General features: G+C 56.1%; 1 protein-coding gene across 1 annotated transcript in view; it reads right to left on the bottom strand.

Moving 5' to 3' along the window:
• Positions 1-2,363: 2,363 nt before the first annotated feature.
• KSR2 (kinase suppressor of ras 2) overlaps positions 2,364-17,225 on the bottom strand; it is a 339,253-nt gene continuing 324,391 nt past the window's right edge. Inside the window, exons 17-20 of the mRNA XM_012730806.1 lie at positions 13,053-13,184; positions 8,487-8,616; positions 7,250-7,383; positions 2,364-3,478 (exon numbers count right to left, since the gene is read on the bottom strand). Of these exons, the coding sequence (XP_012586260.1) occupies positions 3,472-3,478; positions 7,250-7,383; positions 8,487-8,616; positions 13,053-13,184 (403 nt within the window). The 3' untranslated portion in view covers positions 2,364-3,471. The remainder of the gene's footprint in view (positions 3,479-7,249; positions 7,384-8,486; positions 8,617-13,052; positions 13,185-17,225) is intronic.

Here is a 17,225-nt window from a genome sequence, read left to right as displayed (position 1 = left end):
CTGGAACGAATTCTTGCCCTCTCTCACCCCGGCTCCTGTTCCTCCCTGGGAGTCACCAACACGTCAGTTTCTTCTGCAGACAGTCCGCTAGATCAGAGGCTGGCAAAAGTTCTGTTTCTGCTTTATGAGCCACCCTGTCTCTGTTGCAAGCTGTCAAGTCCATGGTTAGCACAAAGAAGCTGGGGTCACTGTATAAACGAGTGTGTGTGGCTGTGCATAGGTACAACTTTGTTTATTGACACTGGTATTTGAATTTCATAGAAATTGCTTCCTGAAATACTACTCCTCTGATTTCTCCCAGTTAGAGAATACAGTAACTATTTGGCAGGTCAGAGATAGTCTTTTGGCCACGATTTACTGAGCTCAGCTCTAGGCTTCTCAAGGGAGTGGCTGTGTGTGGGCTGAGGGGACCCACTTTCCTTCATGCTCCTTGGGTGCTGAGGCCCAGGTGGAGTGGAGTGGCGGGAGGGGCGGGAAGTCCCAGTTCGTGTGTGGTGTCGGGGTGGGACGTGGGAAGAGGTCAGAACCAGGCTTTCCAGAGGTCACTGTGCAGTCACTGGAGATCAAACGAGGCGTCTACTGACTGGGAATCAGGACAGGAGGGGAAGGAAGAGGAGGCCCTGCGGCGAGACAAGACTTTCCTTTTGACCAGTAGCAAGAAAGCCAGGACTGAGTTTCTAACTCTGCTGGGGGTGGCAGCAGGCGGGAAGATCCCCAGGTAGAGCTGAGGGGGTCCCTGGCCAAGGGACCATGCTTAATGAAAGAGCTGTCACTGGGGGGCTGGGTGGGATGCTGTGTGCGGATCCACACACCTTCAAAGGCCAGGTCTGGGTTCCTGGGGAGCCCTCGCCTGCGGACGGGCCGGCTGGGGAAGCCTGCGGATGTGCGGGTGTGCTGCAAGTGACACACACAGGCAGGAAGTGCTGTCGACACTGAGCCCCAGCAGCTGCCATGGGCCAAGTGCACGCACCCTGCATGCTGGGCTCTGCAGGGCGAGTCACAGGCAATTCTGGCCACCACAGTTCAGAAATAAACACACCCCCTTTGTGCCCTCTGCAAAGGAATAAAGAACACGAGCTGCTCTCAATACATCGCCAGTGAGTGAAGTCTGAGGTCAGCGGAAAGCAATGGTTTGATTCCTTTTGGGTTGAAATGTCTGCAAATTCCAGCTGGTCTCAGAGCAATACAGGGCAGTGTTGCTGGGGAAGGGGGTCAGGGAGGGACTGAAAAACCCCACCAGGTTGGCTGCAGGGGTGATGAGAAAGGAGGGGACCATGGAGGACTGGAGGGAAAGGGGAGGTGTCAAGACAGGTGACACAGGCCGCAGGGGACCCTGTTCTACCAAGCAGAGAGGCTCCACTGCAGCAGGGGAGACTGGGGTTCACCCTAGATCCCGCAGACTCCGTCCTCAATCTCAAGCTGGTGCCCGCGAGCAGATGGAAGATGAACCCACGGAGACCACGGTGGGCCTGCCAGAGGCTCTGCGTAGTCACTCAATCACTCTGGAAACGAGAGAGGCAAGAGGAGGCGGGCTGCAGGCTGGGAGCCTTCCAGCGTGGGGTGGCTGACCCGGGCTGCTGCTCCCGCCCTTGTTTCCTCCAGGACAAGGCCCACGACCACGATGGGAGTCCACAAACTGAGCCAGCCTGCTTGGGTCACAGTGAGCACGGCCCCCGGGCGGCTGCTGGACAGAGCCCTGGCCCAGCTCGGTCCATGGGGAGGGGACTTGTTTGGACAGGGAGGCAGCCGCTGACCAGAGCTGCCCCAGCAACCCAAGCAGCAGGCCTGTGCCAACCCGTGCCAGATGCCCTTGAGCCCCATGGGTGCCCAGAAGAGGAACAGCCCACTCGGGCCTGTCGTCTGACCCCGGAGAGTGCCCGGTGGGGGTTTGGAAGGCCTCTGGGAGGCCACCAGACCTCCCTTGGCCAGGGCCTCTGGAAGCGACTAGTTTCACCACTCTCCCAGTTGGGAGCAGATGCAGATCCCAGAACACACACCAGTCTGGGGGACCCCAAGGTGGGGAAGAAGCCCACATGTCCAGTGGGACGTCAAGTCTGAATGCAGGCCGGGTGTCTGGGGCCTCAGTCCTCCAGGGGAGGGAGACACCTTGACGACAAGTTCATGACCAGAATAAAACCAAGACTGGGCATACCCAGGAGGCCCAGGGGCATGCTAGTGCCCTGCTAGGGGACAGAGGTCAGCGTGGTGCCAGGTCCGATGAACAGGACCCAGGGCTCCGAGCACCCCACCAGGTGAGGAACAGAAACATGAGACGCACCCTCCCCGCTCCCCCCCCACCCCCCGCCGCCCCCAAGCCGCCTCTTCTCCCTGTACTTGCGCCCCAGGCAGTGGAGAGGCTTCGGCCCAGGGTGAAGCGAGTGGGCTGTGGACCCCGGGCGGGTGGCATGGGCAGACTCCCGACTCCTGCTGGGGAAGCCCCGCCAGGGCCAGGTGAGAGCAGGAACCTGAGCAGGCAGCCTCCGCCTCCCCTCGGCCAACAGACTTCTTAAAGTGAGTGGGCGGGCTCCTCCGTGGACGGACGCTGTGCGGACGCGTGCAGCCCCGCACTGGGGTCGGGGCCCTGAGCCGCCACACGGGCTGGACACTGGGATGCTGTCAGTGCCAGAGAGGGGGGAACAGGTCTGTCCAACGCCCTCCCCAGAATGCTGGCTCTCAGGCCAGATCCAGGAGGTGTCAGGGGTGACAGTGAGCTTTGAGGAGCCCCAGAAGCTGTTTCAGCCAAGGAGCCACTGTGCTCTCCCAGTGGCAGGGGGTGGCGTAGGGTGGGGGGAAGGGAGAGCAGTAAAAGGGGTGAGGCTGGCACAGAATAGGAGATAAGAGCCACTGGCCTCCTAGCGGGACCCAGCACTCAAAAGATGCCACGTACCGTGGCCAGCTGGGCAGCTGTTTCCCCAGGAGGCCGCTCGGGGCCCACTCCCCACTGCCCCTCACCCCTCCCCTGCAGCCAGACTGGGTCCAGGGTCTCCACCAGGCTGATGCTCGGCTCTGCGTCCCGTCCCGTTTCCCCAAGGCGTGGCTGGCACCCCCCCACGGAGAGCAGACCCCACAGGGCTGTCATCGAGGGGAACGAGCAGGCGGCGGCGGGCACACCCGGACACAGGGACGCAGCCTGGCACGCAGCCCGGGCCCGCGAGCCTGCCCACGCAGGCCTCCTGTCCTCGCCGCCTCGGCTGGGGGCCCCGCTTCAGCCGACGCTCTACGCTGTCCTGGGGCCTCACTGATCAACTGCACGTCTCCTTGGCTCAGGGGTCCCCAACCCCGCCTGAGCAGAGGGGCACGGGTCTGGGGTGCAGGGAAGCCACCGAGCTCATTCGTGCGGTGCTGCCAGGCTGGCCAGGTCGGTACCCTTGCATGGTGAGCCGCTGGCCTCCTGGGCTGGCAGAGGGCAGAGCAGGGGAGGAGAGGTGGCCGGGAGCTGAGGCAGCAGAGCGCTGTCCCTTTGTCCAGTGATCACAGCCTGGAGGGGGAGAGAAGGGGAGAAGGAGGAGCGGTCACACGCAGGACAGCGGCATCCCCTGTGAGTCGGCACCCTGCGGAAGGCCAGGCCGTGAGGTGAACTGTGCCTGCCTCCACAGGGTGGGCAGGGCTTCTGTGTGCTGAGGCCCCACTGCGTGCCGGGCTCTGGGCCGGGCAGGGCACACGCCTGATCGCATTCACACCCGAGAGCGCCTGCAAGAGACACCGTTTTCCACAATTGAGACAACTGAGGCTCAGAGGGGTTAAGTGCTCTGCCCAAGGTACACCGCCAGGAAGCAGCAGGGTCAGGCTGTCCCCTGGCGCACACAGCTCTGGAGCCCAGGGCCGCCTGGCGCGTGAGTGAGCCCTGTGGTGCTGTGTGCCGTGTTGGTGCTCAGAACCTCTGGTAAGCGCTGGGGCCGTGGGAAGAGGAGGTGAGACTGGACCCACACCAGACTTCTGCTGAGTCAAGGCTAGGCCGGCCGGGTTGAGCAGGTTCTGGGCAACCAGAAGCCAATGTTGGGGCCCATTTCCCCACCATGTTCTGGAAAAAGAGCCAGAAAGTACCCAGGTCATCTTTGCCTAGGAGGTTGCGGAGTGGAAGGGTCAAGGTCATGTATTTAGAGTCCAGACCAGCCTGGTTCCCTGCCTGCTCTCCTCCTTACTATGGGCCCCGTGGGAAGCTCTTAACCTCTGTGTGTTGGGTTTCTGGTGAGCAAAACCTTCCAGGGTGGGACCCTGCGGGTTCCTGAGATAACACAGGCAGACTCGTGGTCATGGCACCGGTCACACATGTGCGTCGTCATCGTGCCCAGGTGACTTAGGTCACTGTGGTCACGGTGATGGTTTAAACCAGAGCTGGGCATGGGCAGTGCCACGCAACCTGAGAGGCCGGAAGCAGGGACTCGAACACAGGCTGCGGGGTAACGCTCACGGCAGCACGATGGCCACAGCCCAAAGAGGCAAAGAAGCCAGCCACAGAGCACCGGATCAGCAACATGGACGTGCGGCCAGGAGAGGGGACAGGGGTGGGCTCCGACGCGGGCTCTGGTGTGCACGGACCTTGTAAACATTAGGCGAAGTAAGAAAGCAGATGCGAAAGGGCAAGTACTGGGTATTTCCACTTGCATGAGGGAGCAGCGAGGTAAGAGGCTTCTGGGGGCGGAGGGATGGGAATGAATATTGAACGGCTTCTAGCAGAGCTTCTGTTTGAGGTGACAGTTTTGAAAATAGTGGCAATGGTTTTACAACACTGTGAAGTAATTAATGCCACTGAATGAACGGCACACGTAAAATGGTTAAAATGGAATTTTTATGTATATTATACGGTTACAAAATGAATAATGTAGCATGGAGCTACACGTTTTAAATGGGAGAATTATAGTGCTATGGAACTGTATCTCAACAAAGCTGCTCAGAAAAGAGAAATGCTATGCAAAGCAGGGGCGTCATTACAGTTTCTAGCAGTTATATTTTCAAAAGTAAAATAAAAGGTAAAATTCATCTTCTAGCATCTTTTAGTTGATGCTAAAAGCATCAATCTAAAGCATCATAAGTTCAGTGTGTAACTAACACTGAATATGTAATGTAACAAATGACATTGCGTTTATTCCTGCATCTTCAGTTTTTGAAATTCACAGAACCTCTCCACTTAGACTCGTCACATTTTGTGTGTTCAACAGCCACACAAGGTCCTGGCCCAAATGCTTGCCACACAAAGTCTGGGCCATGGGCCCGCAGCAACAGTATCACCTTAGCTTGCAGAAATGCACATTCTCGGGCCCGACTCTGCATTCTGAGATGCCCTAGACAAGGACGCAGGCTTGCTCCACCCTGTCTCGAATTCACTGTGTGCAATCTAGAACCTACCGGGCTCTGGAAGTCACAGCTGCTCAGAGGTGACGCACTAGAAAGGCAGACCTAAGCCCCCAGAAATGAGATTTAAGCTAAAGCTCACGTCGGGCAGCACGCCCGCTCAGCTGTGCCCTGGAGGCCTCCTCGGTGGATCAGGCGTCCTGTATAGGACCCAGACTGCAGCCAAGCCTCCTCAAGGCCACCAGGGGCTCAGGCGGCTTCTGGAAGGAGCGCCAGAGTGACCACCTTAAGCACAATGAATGTGGCCAAGGAACCTGCAGGGGCTCAGGTTGTGGGGAGAGGGAGCCCAGACGAGGGGGGCAGAGGCTGGCCTGTATTCCTGGCTTTGCTAGCAACGGCAGACACGGTTACCCCGCAGATATGCAGGTACGGGTGAGCTGCTGGGCATCCCTGGGCCACAGCTCCTCAGTACATAAAAGGAGAGGTGGAATAATTCTGGGATGGTCGGGAAGGTATCCCATGTGCTGATTCTGAGTAACTGGGAGGCTTCCCGCCAAACTGTGACTCCGAAGCCCCTCTGCTCCCCTCAACTCCTGCCATCTCCTCCCTGACCCCCGAGAGGGCAGAAGTCACTGCATGATGCCCAACTGACACCTCCCATCCCCCCAGGGACTCTCCAGCACTCAGACACTGGACCCTCCCAAGCCCCTGGGAGAGCTTTTCACCTCCCGCTCCCTCTAGAGGGTGCCGCTGCAGCGCTGAGGCAGCCAACACATTGCAGGCCACAGAGTTACAGGTGCTGGCGCAGGTATTCCAATCCATGTGGGCCTGGCCATGGCGTCTGTCAATTGTCCAGAAAAAGCCCCTGGAGGAAGGAGCGATCTGCCCTCTGGTTCCAGGGGCTCAGCTCAAGGGGCGGGGCAAGGAGCAGCAGGGTCTCCAGATGCCCAGCCCTGGGGGGTGAGACAGATGCTGACAAGTGCGCGGTGGGCTTGTGCAAACAGGTGGGGGTGCAGGGTGTGGACCGCCACGTCTGTGTGTGGGCACGTAGCGGTGGAGTGCGAATGTGAGTCAGGGAATTCTCCCCTGCGTGCAGATGTCTACCTAAGGGCACCTGTGTGTGCTGTCTCGGCAGGCAGTGGGGAGCTGGCTTGGCTTGGTGGGCAGCCCCGTGCCGGGTACTTAAGTCCAGGAGCCCACTGGATCCTGTTGGGCTGTTTCCTGGCAACGTTCCTACGCATGCGTGTTTGTGTGTCTACCTACGTGTGTCTGCGAGGGCGGTGGAAGCACACGCTCTCGTGCGACGCTCCAGTGCACGCGTGTGTGTGTGGCCGAGTGTGTGTGAGAACCAGTGGCTGTGCTGTGGGGAGCAGGGTCCTCTCGGCAGCTTCATCTGGGTCTGGCTTGTTCTCACCGGCCCGACACATCAGCTGCCGAGGCTGGGGGAGGAAGGCTCCAGAGAGACGCCGGCCAGTGGCTTACCTCAGACAGAGCTGCTCATCTTGAGCCAGGGACAGGGAGGAGGAGCGGCGTGAGCCTCTCACCGATAAAGACGAGGCCGGAAAGAGACGGGGCCGGCCCCTTGGTGCCCTTGCCTGCAGCACTGGGGAGTGCTGGGAGCTGTGCGCTTTCGTGGCTCGGGGAGACTTCCGGCCTCGTGGAAGGAACACTGACTACCTGCCGTGGGGTCCGGGAGCCACTCTCCATGGGGCGCACAGACCCACTGGGCGTCAGCCATCACAGAAAGCCAACAGCGACGGCACCATGTGGCTGGCTTTAGGGGCTGCCCAGCTGGCACGCTGATCCGAGAGCAAACTCCCCTGAACAGAAATCTGTAGGGAGGATGGTGGGCACGGGGAAGGGGATGGGCATGAGAGGAGCTGGGGGCAGGAGGAAAAAGGTGGCCAAGGCCAGAGGACAGAAGCACCCTGGAGCGATGTTTAGGGAGAACACCTACTCTGCAGATTTCCAGAAGTGTCCGGGGTGAGACAGGCGACGGTTTCGCTTTGGCAGTTTCTCCAGCATGTCCATGAGCTTGGTGAAGGTAGGTCTCTCTTCTTGTTCAAAGGCCCAACAGAAGAGAAGAATGTCCTAAAAGAAATCAGCATGTGACTTCACATCCATGGTGACTTTCTGATCGCTTCTCGGTAGTTCAGTGTGTGTCTCTCCGTCCTGTTGCCTCACTCTCATGTTCTCTGCCATCAGCCATCTTCCCATTTACTCATTCACCTGTCATTACACATCTGTCCATCTATCATCTCAATTCATGCACTTATCCGACCCATCCACCCATTTATCTACCCACACACCCACCTACCTACTTACCCATTCATCTACCCACCTACCTTCCCACTCACTTCTCCACCTTCTACCCCTCCACCCATCTACCCCTCCACCCACCCATCCATAGCATCCAAGCTTCACCTATCATCTATCTGTCCATCCATCCTTCTACTCATCCAGTTCCTGAGGCAATGGAGCGAAACAGGTAACCACTGTCACGCAAGGCTTGGGGAACACTGAAAGCAATGTTTCCCCATGAGTTCCTAGGCACTTCTCAAGAGGAAGGTAGGAGGAGGAACCCTGAAATCTTCATGTAGATCTCAACCTGTGTAAATACCCTTTGAAGACACAGAGGGGACAAGGGCTTGCACTAATTTCCTTACCTAAGAAAGGAAACCTAGCACCTGGTAATCTTCAAAAATATACCAGGTAATTACTCTTTCCCTGACTTGTCTTCTGATCACAAGAGGGGATTCTTCCTACTGCTAATAATGACTATCAATCTGTACTTGGGCTTCTCAGCTTCTATAAATCTTGTTCTGAATTGGATGATGCCTTCAATTTTTGCAAGTAGCTGAAAATAAAATTAGAATCCCTGCAATGGGTGATATATTAATGAACAGATGTTTTAAGTAACAGAAAAAGAGGGCATCACTGATTTTATTGATGTAACAGTCATTGTTAGGCAGATGTTGGCCAACAACTTCTGTGCCTTCAATGGCGGGAGCCTGAACTGCAGGCACAGTTCAGCGCTGTGCCCTCTGAGGTCCAGATCACTATCTCACAAGGCCAGGGCATGCTTTTCTGACTCCTCTGGGAAAGTGTGTGTAATCTTAACATACAGGAAGACAGTCCAGGTCTGGGTATGTGTCTCCCTTGTTCCCCACACCTGGCACTATCCCAGGACTTACCGAGATTTCTTTTCCCATGCCGATCTGGCTGAGGTTGGGTTTCATGCCTGTGCCCATTTGCCAGATAATTGCCTCCGCTGGTTGAGTCTTGAAAGGCCACTCCCTGGCGTGGAGTTCATACCAGATTGTGCTGTCGGCAGATATCATTACAGGGATTTTGGTGTGACATGTCCCTGTGACATTGATCCTCTCACCAACATACAGCCAGTCTGCTGCTAAACACTCCATTCCCTAACTTTTCCCTCATGGGGTTGGTGTTTCACTACCTATGACACACTTAAAGCTTTCTCAATGTCGTGGGAGTCAGCTTATCCCAGGATGCTGTTTATGATGTCTAACTTCAAATGAATCTAAAACCTAGAACCCAAATAATTTAATATAAGGTGGCTAAGATCTCTGTGTTTTAATTCTAGGAAGTCACTGCAAGAAAATAATTAGGGAAACAACAGTTCATTTACAAGGATGTTCTCTACAGTGTTAAATATAATACTGAAAAGCAGCAGAAATAATGTAATTGTTCCATAATAGGAACTGGCCACATGCATTATGGTCAATTCATAAAGTGAATGGAATACCTTATTATTAAAGCATGTCCAAGAAATTTTACTGATATGAAAAAATGCTTAGTATGTAATATGAAGTATAAGAGCAGGACTTAAGATTATATACAAAGTATGATGTTAGTCTTAAAAAAAACACCATTCCATATACATGTCAAGATAATAAGAGAAAGCAAAATATTAACAATGGCCAACTCTCAGTGATAGAATTTCTGTTTCCTTTTCTACTTGTGTTTTTTAAGCATGAACCACCCTTTGGAATGGTGAAAAGAAAAAAAAAGGAGAAAGATCTGAGAGTCAGGCTGACTGACGGTCAGCTCTGACTCGACTCTGCACGGATGCGACATTGGGGGTTGGCTAGACCTCTCTGAACACTGGCTTCCCGCCTGCCGAGCGACAATAAATCTGTAGTGGAAGAGTGTTTATGTGGATGCTAAAAACCAGAGCAAATCGGCACCGGAATTCTTCTAAAAGGATTCACTCGTAAGTCAGGGCACTGTTAACCACGCAGGGGAGGACAGCACATGGAGACAGGCGCTGGGAACGAGTCTCCCCCACGCAGGGGGTCTCTGACACAATCCTAGGGAACAATCTTTCCGCTAATCTAATGTCAAATGCAAACTTGATTTAAAGAACATGACTGACTGTCCTTGTTGGCCTGAGGACTGTGTCAAGGCAGCTGTAGCTAGGATGCCGCTTCTCGGCATCGCCTCTCCCTTGCCAGCCCTCTTCCCCGGGGGAGCGGAGGGGTGCCCAGGTGTTGGATACTGAGTTAGATATAGAAAGTCCTCATATTAGGGTGCCAGGTGGTCATAGTTATCACAAAGAACAAGTGCACTGAGGTTTTTCTCCTGTGCTCAACACGATTCTAAGTTCCTTTTATTTACTGTGATTATGGGGGACACTGACATCGAGGTCTCATGCCCCTCCCACTTCGTGGCAAGGGAGCCACCTGCCAGTGTGTTTGCCACTGCTGCCCCCCCCCCCAATCAGGTTCATACTCAGGCCCTGCACAGGGCTCCCTTGCTCTCTGAAGTGGCCTGTCCCTTCTTGGCAGGATTGGGTGGGCGATCTGGACGCCCCAAGTCCATATCTGTCAAACTAGCCAACTGTCAACTGCTCCCCTGCCTCTTCAATTCCTCCCACCTTGCAGGGTGGAGGCTCTTGCTCCCGTCTGCCTCCTCTTGCCCGGCCACTTCCCCACGTGGCCCGCAGAGAATGCCATGGCCTCTCTTCTCTGGAACTGTAACAAACTGTCTTTTCAATTGCTCCCTGGTCTGTTGGCCTCGCTGTGCCTGACCAGCAATAAAACCTACATTTTGAAACAGGGGCACTGTCATTACCCCCACTTTGCGGCTCAGGAAGGCCATGCACCTTACCTGGGCTCACACAGCAAGAACGCCGTGCAGTCAGACGCTGAGCCCAGTCACGTGACTACAGAACTGTGCGGTGCCGGAAAACTGACTCTGTCCTGCTCAGAGTCCGCTGTGAGCCAGGCAGTGAGCGATCGGGGCGAGGCGCGGCCTGGCAGGGGTCTGGGCAAGGGGCACAGGCGGCAGCACCCTGGTGTGGAGGGTGGGGCCGGACGACTGGAGCGCCCTGCACCGGCACCCGGGCGTTTTCTCGCTCAGCCCTGAGCACGCCTCAGGGGTTTGTCGGCTCTGACTTCGGGCTGACAGAATGGGTGCCGACTCCCAAGTGGAGCAGCTCAGACCCCCAGCTCTGGCTGGGCCACCCCAAGGTCCCCTCCCCCGCACACTGGCTGCACAATGAAGTGCGTGCGCTCCCGGAGCCTCAGTTTCTTTGCCTGGCAACTGGGGGCGACAGTGGACCTGCGCAAAGGCTACTGGCGAAGACTCCACGAGCCAGCGGCCATAAAAAGCTTCCTGTGGTGCTCCATGCCCTGTGAAAGTCCATTTTTGTTCTGAGTCATGTCTGTGCATGATGTTCCCAAGCAACAAGATGCCCCTAATTGGCAGGAAACTAAGAGCACCAGGTCCCTCAGAATTCAGCAGTGTCGGGAATAAAAGCCTCATTAAAACTTCCTTTCAAATCCAACTTCCAGAGAAACTCACTTTAAGATATAAAAAAATTGCTAAAGATTAAAACTCCAGTGAAAACCAATTACTTTAGTACATTTTTCTAATTACATTCTTGTTTTCTCTTTTGCTAAATTTATACTAAGCTATACCAACATATACTTAGTTTCAGATAACAGTATCTAACTAGATAAAGATTTGGGCACAGACTAATCGGGGTGAGGAGTCTTTAAAGGGTCTAAGAGACAGAGGGGAGCCCTGGTGTGCCGGCCACCCCGCCACCCAGAATTTCAGCGGTGACCCGGGGGGGCAGGTGTGTCCAGCCTCACAGAGGCGCAGGTCTGCAGCCCACAGCTGCCCGCACAGCTCCCCAGCGTCACCCTGCCAGTCCGTGCCGTCACCCCACGAGGTACGTGGAGGGCTGGCGTGAGCCCTGGGGGCCGGGGCAGAGGTACCTCCATGACGCACCTGTTCAGGGCCCTTCCTGGACCCTCTCACCATTCCACCTCCCCAAAGGCACACTGTTCTCTCCCACGGCCACAGTTACTCTGCTTTTGCAGACAAGTCCTAACCTCCTCTTCTCACAACTCTTAGACATGTCGGTTCCATTGCCTCTGGCTTGTTTGCACTGACCCTCTCCCAGGTAACCGAAACGCACGGCGTCCAAATCTGAGCTCTTTGCCTGCTGGGCCTACCCCGGCACAGCCCCTGCCCCCCTCCAGGGCGTCTCTACTCTGGTGATGCCACCACCCAGCTTCGTAAGGTGGGTATCTGGATACCATCACGCCCAACTCACCACCACGCCCTCTCGCTCAGCTCGCCTCAGTGTCCTCCAGTCCCAGCTTCTGTACCCACGGGCAGCGTCAGTGCGGACACCAGCTCTCCTCCTGGACTGGTCCAGCCTCCACCTGCCTTCTGCTCTCTATTCTCAGCCAGCCCCCAAGTCCTTGCAGGACGAGGCTGCTTCCGCTCCCGTCTCTCATGGCGCCACCCGGCCTTTATTTTTCTCTTGCTTCCGTAGCCACAGGCTCCCTCTCCTCCCTGCTCCCTACAGCCTCCGCGGCAGGCAGTTTCTCCTCTGCACATTTTCCTTCTATCTGGAACGCACCCCTGCTCTCACCTAGCTTACTTACATTCAACCTCCACCTCAGACTCCGCAGTTACCTTCTCTGGGAAACCCCTTCTGATCTCGCCGAGACATTCAGCTTCTCCTTTATCCCTACTGTCCTCAGCATAGCGCCGCTCACACTTTGTTAAAACTGACTGTTTCCCACCAGACGAGAGAGTAGGGACCTTTGGTGGTTTTAAAAGACGTTCACAAGTTCTTTGATAGTCCTTTCTGCAAAAAGCAGACCTTAATTCTTGCCCCCTTGAGTGTGGGCTGGATTTGTGACCTGCTTCCAACAAACAGAGCAGGGCTCGTGAGGACAAGGTGGCTTCCAGCTGCCCGCTCGTGAAGTCACTGAAGGAGCCCAGGGAGGCCACCTGGTGAGGGCCAGCAGTGTCCTGTCAACGCCATGCGGGAGGGCCACCCTGGGAGGGGCTCCTCAGCCGGTCAAGCTTTCAGATGAGACCACAGCCCTGGCTGACAGCTTGGCTGCAGCCTCCGCAGAGATCCAGAGCCAGTGCAGAAACGCTCAGCTGAACTCAAGTTCCCGGCCACAGGAACTGGAGATAGTAAGTACTGTCCTAAGCCGTTAAGTCTTGGGTAATTCATGAATAGCAGGCATCCATAAAACAGCTACTGGATGAGTAAGTAAGTCACTGGAGTCAAGTAACTTGCCCACCACACAGCCAGCTAGAAACCAGGTATGCAGGTTTGCTAAGGTCACTCTAGTGTACCTCCCAATCTCACTCACCTGGGCCCCCACAGGGAGGTGCCCTGCCCCTCCCTAAAGCACCAGAGGGGGTCTTAGGAAGTGCCCTCTGCGCAGGCTGGGCCCGCAGGACCAGGGCAGGCCCCTTACCCGAGCGCGAAGACGTCCGAGTGCTTGGAGAACGGGAGCTTGTCCTCCTCCGTGTCGGGAGACAACTGGCGGATGATCTCTGGGGCAAGGTGGCACAGCCAGCCGCTCTGGATGCGCAGCTTGTCATCCCGCCTGGAGAAGGGGTGCAACGAGTGAGCCCACTCCCAGCACTGACCCCGTGCCCTGCACTCTCTCTGCTGTCTTTCTTTGCATCCTCCCACGGGTACTGCCTCGCTTTATACTTGAGGCTGAGACCCGTGGGGTGTGCAGGAGGCAGGGTCTGGAGAGAGACACTCCAACCTGCAAGCGTCATCGCACCCCTTCACCTCTGAGGTCCCCCTTCTCCAACTCCATTCGACAAATACAGTCAACTCCTGTTATTCACTGTTGTTACGATTTATAAGGCTTCCATGAGTTCCTGACTACAGAATCACTGTTCCTAGGGGAAAGACAGAGACTCATGCACCATGACGTTGAGAGACCCTCAGTAAGGCGGTGGTCCTCTAGAGCAGGGGATATGTCCGAAAAGAGGGGGCTTATTTCAGGTAAGAGGTCGCCGAAAAGAGTGGGCTTATTTCAGGTAAGAGGTCGATACAACATGAAGGGCCTGGTCATAGCAACAAGGACACTTCCGGCAGAAGGGGAGCCAGGCAGGTCCGAGGCAGGCTCTGCTGGGCCTGTGCGGGGTGTTCTGGAAACTCAGAGGCCGAGTCTCCACCTTCCCCTCTGCAAAACAGGCACAATAACTTGCACCTCCAGGGCCGAAGCAAGGATGGGAAGGACTCCTGGTGGTGTGGGCGGAGGTGGCTGCCGGACTAAATGACTAGCAGCCATATTTCTCTTGAGAGCTCGGGAATGCAGGAGAGACTAGAGCCCAGAGGCCATGCAAGAGAGCTGGGGCATGGCCTGGACCAGCTCACATTCTCTAGGCATAGGGGTCTAGGGGAGCAGGGAGGGTTGGTGGTGGTGGGGTTGTGTAGCTGCCAAAAGAGCAGACTCCCCAGAACCCCAGCTCTTCCAATGTCCCGCCACATCTTCCTGACTCGCTGGGCCAGTGGGGTGTGGATGTGCAGGGCTGAGCCAGGCGGGGGATGGGGGGGGGGCCCACATGCGAAAAAGCCCAGGGTGGGGGGGAGTGTGAACACGGAGTGAGGGGTGCCAGGAGCCAGGCCTGGCGGACTCCCTGGGGCGTTGTTCCCATGACGATGGACCCACCGGTGGCAAGCCCAAATCATCTTCATTAGGATTATTATGATGATTAATAACAGCTTGAGGCAGCTGGCACGACAGTGCTGGCATCTCAAACGACACCTTCTCCTGATGAGGGCAGAACAGCTGTGGCTGGGATGCTTCGGGGAAGCCTTGGAGTCTGCTTGGATGTTCAGGACACGGCACACTTCACTGCGGGACCCCCAGCCCCTCTGAAGCGGACAGAGTCCCCTCCCCGTGGCCACCTGCTGGGCACCAGTCCTGCCAACATCCAAGCTCTCACCAAGGGGAGGGCAGGAAGACAAGCACCCCTGCTGAGTGCCCGCTGAGTGCCCGGGGCCGTCCCTCATGAACCCTCAGTGGTGGACCCTACTCCATGGATGGGGACACTTAAGTGGCTGACCCTGGCATGGAGGCAACAGGGGGTAGAGTTAGGGTCAGTCTGAGTTCAAGCCTTTAAAATCCCAGAGGGTAGACTAGCCACAACTCCATGCGCATTCCCGGAGCAAGAACAACGTTCTCACCTAAGCGCTCCTCAGTTCTGTATCATTTAATCTTCAAATGATACAGCTACTATGAGTGCCAAGCCCCCCTCCCTGCCCCCCACAATTTACAGGTGAGCAAAAACTGAGGCTCAGGGAGCTGGATGTGTGCTTAGCAAGCGAGAGCCCGCCCTGTATGAAGTGCATGTGCTCCAGCCTGAGCCCCGACGTGAATTTTTGAAGCAGGGTTGTTAGGGTAAATGAGAGCCCAAGGTGGGGCCCTAACCCTATGGGAATGGGGACCTTATTAGGAGGTGGACAGGACACCAGACAGCGCAGGGTGCGGCGAGGAGGTGGCAGGAAGAGTTCTTGCCAGAAACTGAACCCTCCAGCACTCTGAGCCTGGACTTCCAGCTCCAGAAGTGCAAGAAATACATTTCTGCCATTTAGTACCAGTCGGTGCAATTTCACTACAGCAGGCAACGCAGACCATGTGGTTTGCTGACTCACTGAACGTGGGGAACTTCCAGGCCCTTCTCCTGCTCTTCCTGCAGGCTGACCAGCTCCCCGCCTCTCCCCTGGAACCCAGGCCCTAGGCTGCCCATCAGGCCCACCGATGCCTGATGCTCAGGGGTGTCCCCTGGTGTCCTGCTGCTGTGTGTGTGTGTCCTTCCCCTGAGTCTGCACAGGCCCTGGGGACCCACCAATGGAGAGAACACTGCGGGGTGGGGGGGACTATGGGATCCCAGCACCGTCCCTGAGAAAATGCTGAGGCAAGTACACTCGATGGGAAAGGGCCTGGAACTCCCGGGAGCCCCCTTCCCGCCACAGTTGTGGAGACTGGGGGTGTGGCAGGCGCAAGGAGGCTGTCTTCTCTTTGCTATCGCCTCCACTGAGAAGTGAAGTTGAATGTCCTTCCCCTGAGTCTGCACAGGCCCTGGGAACCCACCAATGGAGAGAATACAGGGGAAGGAATGTTCTAGGACTTTTAAGCCAGGGCACTAGGCTTGGTCTTGGTCTTGCAAACGCATACCCTGGGGAAGCTAGCTGCCCTGGGGGACTGTGGTGAGACCTGAGACCTCCATGCTGTGAGGAAGCTCAGGGTAGCAGGGCACAGCCTGGAGGGAAGGGGTGGGTGGGAAAGGGAAAAGTGGGGTGAGCAGTCCTGTCCGCCTGCACCTAGTCCAGCCACCGTTCCTGTGCGTGTGACCAGGAGGCCTTCGGTTGGTTTCAGCCTCACCTGATGGCACCCATGCAAGTGACTCTGAGCACGAAAGCTCAGTGAGCCCAGGTAACCTGTGGGGTAACAATAACCCGCTGCTCCAAGCCTCTACATCTGGGATGCTTGTTACACGGCAGTAACCCACATGAGGGGCAGAAGCACAGGTAGTCACGGATGGCTACTTGGGGTTTCTTTTGGGATATGTTGCTGAAGGCACCCCAGCCTCTCCAGACACTAACTGGGTGGTGCTGACAGCTAGGCTGGGGTGGGGGCGGGGCACAGTCCAGACAAGCCCAGAGCGAATGTGTCCTTGCCTTGAGCCCCCTTCCTGGGGGACACTGGGGTTCCAGGAAAACGGTACGGGCAGAGAAGCTCATCTCTCCATTGCTGTTTCTCCTTCCCATGGCTTTAGAAACCCAAGCACTGAAAGGGACAGTCAGAAGCCCCTCACCCCTTCCTCCACAGGGAGAATCCACTGGAACAGAACGGGGGAGTGGGCAGTTTTCCTCCGAGAGAGCAGAGTCTCTGGGGTCTTAAGAGTCTAGAACGAGGTTAAAGACAACCCCTGTGAGCCTCCTTTGTCTCAAGACAGATACTTGGGTTCACCGTGTTGTCACAAGCCTCTTCCCTGGCTTTAGCCTACGCTGGCAACAGGCCAAGGGCACTTCTGGCCACCCCTGAGGAGAAAACCTCAACCAAGAGAGAGGCTGAGGCTCAGCCCCTCCCCCACCTCCTCCTCCCCCGCGCTTCTCAGACTCTGACTTGACCAACTATCTCCATCATTGAGCTATCTGTTTTTCTACTACTTGTTTATTTTCTTATTTTAGGAGCTGTAAATAGCACTGATGTATTTTTTGTAGTGGAGTAAGACCCGAACAAGAAACTCAAGCAGCTGTCTTACTGCATCACATACAAGCAGCAAGATCAGGTTTCACCAAATTCTGGATTAGAGCCAAGGTATCACCTAGCAGTAGGCAACAGGGACCCCAGGGTGTACCTCAGAGAGATCAGTGGTTCTCCAGAGCAGCGACACTGGAGTAAAATGAGAGAAATCATGGGCTGCCTTTCTGGAGACAGGCCACGTACAGATGATGCGTGGTGAGAGACAGACAGGGGCTGAGCTGTGTGTGTGCGTGCGCACTTCATGAGAGACACGGCTGAGCTGTGTGTGTGCGTGCGCACTTCATGAGAGACACCAGGGGCTGAGCTGTGTGTGTGCGCCACCTCATGAGAGACACGCAGGGGCTGAGCTGTGTGTGT

The sequence above is a fragment of the Condylura cristata genome, unplaced genomic scaffold (genome assembly GCF_000260355.1).
Source record: "Condylura cristata isolate star-nosed mole 26May11 unplaced genomic scaffold, ConCri1.0 scaffold00029, whole genome shotgun sequence".
NCBI lineage: Eukaryota > Metazoa > Chordata > Mammalia > Eulipotyphla > Talpidae > Condylura > Condylura cristata.
The sequence above is the reverse complement of the archived record's forward strand: the minus strand, read 5'-3'. Positions and strand labels throughout refer to the sequence as shown.